Consider the following 6723-nt stretch of genomic DNA (forward strand, 5'->3'; position numbering starts at 1 on the left):
CAGCTCCTAAAGGCCCTAATCGCCACAGGAAAGGCCGACAGCGCCGCCTCCGAAGCACCGCAACGTGCCCCTGTGGGAGAGCCAGGGCCGACGACCCACCAGGACGGGCGCTTTCAGGAAAGGCCGCGTCAGCGACACAGCCTTCCAATACAGAGCCTTTCTGAAACAAACGATTACCTATTATTTCCTAACAAGCGAAACTACTGAGGAACTAACTTGTGATTTTACCACACTTATTCACACACATCAGGCGCGTCACTGGACGGCAGCACTCCCGTCAAGCGCAGCAGCGGGCGCGGCGCGCGTCAGGCGCGTCACTCGACGGCGGCGCACGCGTCAGGGATAAGCGGGCGCGGCGCACGTCAGGCGCATCACTAGACCCCAGCACTCGCGTCAAGCACAGCAGCGGGCGTGGCGAGCACCACTAGACGACGCCGCACATCAGGGGCGTCACTAGACCCCAGCACTCGCGTCAAGCGCAGCAGCAGGCGCGCGCGCGCGTCACTAGATGACGTCACTAGATGACGGCGCGCGCGCGCGTCACTAGATGACGGCGCACGTCAGGGGCGTCACTAGACGGCAGCGCGCGTCAGGGGCGTCCCTAGACGGCAGCACGCGCGTCAGGGATAAGCGGGTGCGGCGCGGGGCCCGTACCCGAGTCTGGCCGCCCGTCCGAGCTCCGGAACTCCTGCATCCTCCTCTCCAGCTTCTGCTGCCGCCGCCGCTTCATGACCACCTCAGGGTTGGAGATGGTTCGCGTAAAGCTGGTCTCAGGCATGTCTTTGTAGACCTCAGCGGCCAGGCGAGAATTCTCACTGTGGGGAGAGAGGGAGTAGCCAGACACACCAGGTGTTCCATTAGAGACCGGCTCACCGGACTCACACGGCGCGCGTCCTCCAGCCGCTCCCGAACCCTGAGCAGTTCTGCCCTGCCCTGGTCTAATCACGACAGATGAAGTTTCTCTCGGTACAAACTAAACCGCTGAACTAGGCAGAAACTCCTAATTAAAATTTTATAGTTGAGTTTACAGAACTTGAGTATTCATTAATAAAACTAAAAGAAAATACGTTTCAGTTATTTCTACAAGGTTTCTCTATCTCAAAGAGATTAAGTGATACAGCATTGCAACCACAAGAAATAAAGAAATGAATATACTTTAGCAAAAATCTGTCTTCAAATTATGTATGCATGCTCAGTCGCTCACTCATGTCCAACTCTGCGACCCAGTAAGTCTTGAAGAACTCACACGGCGTGATTCTTTAACAACTGAAAGACTGAAAAAGGAAATAGCTCCTGAAGTCCCTACAGTGAGTCAAGTGTATAGAATGATGAGTTGAAAAGTAAATATTTAGGTAAGACCAATATACTTGACTAAATTTTGATAAATATACTTTAAAGATTTCATAAAAATCATAAAATAATTTCATTAAATCAGTTAAGCTCTGAATCTATCAAGTTGAACTTAACTCATTTTAAGTAGCTTACTTTCTTAACACAAGTAATTGATCATCCTGTACACTAAATTAACAGAATGGCTATAGCCTAAGTTTTAAACTCTACTCTTCCTTGACATTTTTCATGTGAGCAACCTTTGTGTACAAGTTCTTCCTCTTGCATAAATACACTGAGTAGAGCCTTACTATGTAATATACTATACTCAAGAGTTCACGCTCATCACACAGGCATCTCTGCCTAACAGATTAAGACCTAAACCCACTCTGATGCAACCCACAGCGGGCTCCAACCCCACTCTAAAATAAACATCCTTCACTGACAAACGGGCAACATCCTCAAGACACATGGAACACTTAGAATCAATCAAAATATGGGGAAAGACTTGAAGAGGTTGCTGCAGCAGAAGTGCATAAAGAGTTCACAAGTGTGCAGAGAAATGGCCGTGTTAATGGTAAAGCAAGCTGTGCTGACTGGCGCTCACACACACTGCAGGGACCAGACACTGCTCTGATACACTCGGCAGTCCTAAGGGAGGCAGGGGCCTGTGGGCTGGAGACCCTTGTCTGGCAACACAAGCCTGCCACAGTGTATCTGAGCCATTCTTCTGGAATATTTCCTAAGGAAATATTCAAACAAGTCCTCAAAACTAGAAACAAGGACATTCGCTGGAGTGGATGCGGCCAACACCAAGACGAGGCGGTGGCCCTGGAAAAAGCACTTGATGATGGGATGAACTGACTGAGCTGAACACCAACGAGGCTACACGGGGGCCAGGAGATGCCGTGAAGAGCAGAGGCCAGGTTCTCCTCACGCCTCCCTTCTGTCACCCCCTCGGCTCCGAGATCAGAGGCGAAAGTCCCTTCAGACAGGTGAGCACACCTGTGCGGGGGCCGGTACACAGGAAGGAGAGGGGCTGGGTGGGCCCGATGGCGCCTCTGAGCTGAGACGGGGACACCAGCTTTTCTCACCGGTCTTGCCAACCTCCCATCAGGTGTTAAGCGTATCTGAGGTATCTGAGAAACCACTGCTGCCTTAAGGACTGGAACAGCAGCAAGGGAAGGGAAGGCAGGCAGGGATGATGAGAATCTGACCCCATGGTTCACCGGGAAAGGCAGCCCCGTTCGCGGGTTCCCCACGCTAAGATGAGCAAGCACCGCAGACCGGCAGCGTCAGCAACACACGCTGCTTGGCAGACGCCTGGATCCCCTCGGCACGCGGAGCCAGGGCACGCTGGCCACTGAGATGAAGTCACCCCTCCCCCGTTTATCTGGGAGTTTAAGGAGGCCTGCTGCGTTAAAAACATTTGGCTTAGAACACAAAGAAACAGGAATATCTCCACAATTAACTTACGTGTCATCCCCAGAGAAAGGTCTGTCATCTTTCTCAGACGCCTGTCTCACTGCCTCTTTTTCTCTCTTCTTTTTTTCCTTCTTCTCCTTCTTTGAAAGAGTTCTCTTAAAGTTCTGGATGACGCCTTCTTTTTCCTGCTTTTCAGGTCCGTTACTTTGAGCCTTCTGATAAAAGCGACATTATCACTCCACCACTACGACACAGAATCACACAGAGCCGTCTATGGGGGTCTAACCGCACCTTACACGCTCACAGAGCCACCTATGGGGGTCTAACCGCACCTTACACGCTCACAGAGCCACCTATGGGGGTCTAACCGCACCTTACACGCTCACAGAGCCACCTATGGGGATCTAACCGCACCTTACATGCTACAGCCGAAAACAGCCACTGGGGCAGGGAAGGCCTGGGATGGGAGATGGGCTTTGTCTCGACTGTGCCAACAGGTACATGAGTGTGCTGATCCACACTTACACACTCAAGATCTCATTTCACCGAGTGAAAATTTCACCTAAATTCAAACCGATAACCAAGGAAGCAAGCACACAAGAAAACCCAAACCCAGTAAGAAAACTGGGGTGGGAATCACACAAGCTTACTTATCATTTTTAATAAATAAAAATCCAAATAATTAGTAACTTAAATGAATGGAACCTAATGGATATACAGAAATAACCTTTTGAAACATTATCTACTTTATAGATTTCCTTTAACATCAGAAGAAATGTCAAGAATAGCCCTAAAAAATTGGCTTTTATGAAGCAAAGTTTTAAGTATTGTGTTTATGCAAAAACTTCTAATTTCTTTTCCAGATCTTTTTTTTTTTTTTTGCTTATTCTTAATTTATACCATGATCTGCCTGAAGAAGACACAGAAACAAATTATTTTTTATATGACTTAATAGGCTGGCTGGTAAAGAATCAAAAAAAATAAGTGATTATTTCATGGGGAAAGAAAACTGCCTTCAGCTGTACCAGCAAGCACCTCTGTCTCCGTGCAAGCTGCCTGGGCCCCGTCGAGTCGCCACGACCCCAGGAAGGGCTCCACTACACACTGAGCGGGACCCGGGCCACCAGAAGGCACACCAGCTGAAATCGTGTGCTTAGTCTCTCAGTCGTGTCTGACTCTTTTCGACTCCGTGGACTGTAGCCAACCAGGCTCCTCTGGCAGAAAAAAGTTATCCATTCTTATTTCGTATATGTTTACCACAAAGGCGACAGGTCCCGGGAGCACAGCTGTGTGTCTGGATTTTCCACATGGGACGCTGACGTCACAGACGCTGAAAACGGCTGCCAGAAGCAAGCATCGGCCCTCTCCCCAGATCCACTGGGAAAATGAAATGCAGGACTTTTCTCAAAATACCCTTAACCTCTGCCTTTGCTATCACTTGTCAACACTGAATTCTAGCCTGTAAGAGGCCACCCGACTCGAAACAGAATTATAATCATTTTAAAGCTATACCTGTATTTCATAAAGCTCTATCTGTATTTCTTTGCCACATGAAAAGAAGCGGCACAGGAATTCCAGGTGTCCTACGAGCTGAGAAAGTTTTAGACTCACTCTATTACAGCACCCAAAGAAACTCAAGGAAGTTTACGAAGTATTAACCTTCCATATGATAATACAAAAAAGGTCTTAAACATGCCTTACTATTAAGCTGTATCTCCAAGTTCACAGATAAATAGGTTATTCAAATTTTATTTTCCCTTTTGATTCTTATTAAAACATATTTCAACTTTATAATTTGGGGGAAAAAAACCTGAAGCTAATTCCTTGATCATGAAGTCTCTGACAACAGTTTACATAATTCTTTGAAAAGGAGAGAATAATATTTGGGATTATTTCGTGAAATAGAGGATGAAGCAGGGATAAGCTGGGCTACTCTTACAGTACTTTCCAGGAGGAAGGTAAAAGGGCAGTTTAGGGAGAGAAGCGAAGAGCAGAATGAGCCCCGGGACCCTCGATCAGAGGTGGCCCTGGAGCAGCATCAGCGAGACCCCCAGCTCTCACCTTTGCAGGAACAGCATCGTTCTCGTTCTTAAGGACAAACCTGCCCTCTCGGTCATCTTTATTCCAGTTCAGCTGCACCACCAGGGGTTTCTCATCTATATCCAATCTTCTTTCTTCTTCACAACATGAAAAGAAAAAAAACAAACAAAAAGCCAAGGTTATTTAATGGCACCAGTCAATACAACATTACTACATTCTGATACACAGTAAATTTTATGGACGAAAAATGTCTTGTAACCTTCATTACTTACTGATAGACTGAATGTAATTTAATTCCTCTCATGTGGAAGTGAGCGTTTCAATGACTAATTCAGGATTTTGGTGCTACTGTATGTATACCTATCACGTGTCCAGTGCCAGAGATGGCCAGGCACAACTTCCTAACAACATTTAGAATCTAACCAGGAAAATACGAGAAATACACATGGACTAGGAAAAAAACACATGTAGGGCCTTGCTATATGTTTATTTCTGTAAATCAAGTTCTCTCAGATACAACTGGAAAACGAGACGTTCCACTGATGGATGAGGCTCTTCTCACCTCAGCATTACGTGCCGACGAGACTTGGCCCTGCCCGGCCAGCATCCGTCCTGGCGTGACCCCTACCCTCCTCCTCCCACCTGTGTCCTGCCTCTGGCTCCAAAACGCTCAGTGCTCTACCCTCACACCCCTCCCGCCAGCAAGCACCACCCCACCGTTCTCTAGATAAAGGGCTAAGAGTCTACTTCCTTCCTTATTTGAAATCTAAAAAGCTCCTGGCAGCCCCCCAAGGGCCCCCACACCTGACCGCATACTAGGAAATGAGAGCTGGCAAAGATTATCCAGGCAAGAGGGCAGCAAAGACGGGCAATCACTGTGGTAAAGGAGGCGGGATCAACCGGACAAATCCAGAAGATTTAGAGGCCTCAGCAAGCGTCACAGATCAGCAGCAATGTTAACTATCAGAATACAGGACAAACCAACTCTGAAGTATTATTGTATCAACAATACAATAAATCGGAGTCATATATCGGAGATTGGGCCAAGAAGTTTGAAATTCCTGCTTCAAACCAAAATTACCAAGTTGCTCAAGTGGCAAAATTTGCACTGGGTTGAAATCCCTCATAGCACATTTTTAGAGAACGAATATTCAGGACAATTAAGTCTAAACTGTAAAACAGCAGAGGGAGCTGCCCTGAAACACATGTGCCAGACAACTGCATAAACATAAATAAGTCAGGGCCCTGCTACAGTCTACATCACGTGTGCCTGACAACTTCATGCAGAAACAGTCAGGGCCCTGCTATAGTCTACAGTCTACATCACGTGTGCCTGACAACTTCATGCAGAAACAGCCAGGGCCCTGCTACAATCTGCAGTATCCTCTGCTCAAGTTAGAACAGCAAAAGCCTTTAGTTTTACAACTGACTTCACACAAGAAATTCTAATGTGGAAAAGGGCTGCGAGTGGCATTTCCACGGTACTGGGCCAGCGCTCTGTCCCACACGGGCTGAGGTGCCAGGGGCTCACTAGGCACATGTCACCCGTCCAGGGAACACAAGCTGAACCTGCCAGACACAGCAGGAACCACTGGTCCCTGCGAGGCTGAGCACCGTCCCTCCTGTGGGCATCCCATCCATGTCAGGCGGGTTTGCTATGACTGGGAACGGCATGAAATCACCGGTTTTCCTTTTATGTGTACTATTTTCCCAAATAACCAGCAAGCTGTTAAGAACATAAATCCTTATGAACTTGTCTGGATCTACGCAGTAAAATAAAGTGTTAAGTATTTCCTCTGGCCTGGGGATGCCACAAAAAATTCCTGACACACTATGGGCTCTGTGACCCGAAAAAGACTGAGGCCCTGCGCCGAGCCCGCTCCTCTAGGACTCACACCCGCGGCCTCCTCCTCTCTGAGGCCCCGCGCC

At 47.8% G+C, this 6723-nt stretch overlaps 1 protein-coding gene across 1 annotated transcript in view; it reads right to left on the reverse strand.

Moving 5' to 3' along the window:
- Nucleotides 1–6723, reverse strand: part of MLLT4 (myeloid/lymphoid or mixed-lineage leukemia (trithorax homolog, Drosophila); translocated to, 4) — a 101396-nt gene that overhangs the window by 71946 nt on the left and 22727 nt on the right. The window contains exons 3-5 of the mRNA XM_010858771.1: nt 4816–4931; nt 2806–2969; nt 655–815 (exon numbers count right to left, since the gene is read on the reverse strand). Coding sequence (XP_010857073.1) covers nt 655–815; nt 2806–2969; nt 4816–4931 — 441 coding nt within the window. The remainder of the gene's footprint in view (nt 1–654; nt 816–2805; nt 2970–4815; nt 4932–6723) is intronic.

The sequence above is a fragment of the Bison bison genome, unplaced genomic scaffold (assembly GCF_000754665.1).
Source record: "Bison bison bison isolate TAMUID 2011002044 unplaced genomic scaffold, Bison_UMD1.0 scf7180017855360, whole genome shotgun sequence".
In the NCBI taxonomy this organism is placed as follows: domain Eukaryota; kingdom Metazoa; phylum Chordata; class Mammalia; order Artiodactyla; family Bovidae; genus Bison; species Bison bison.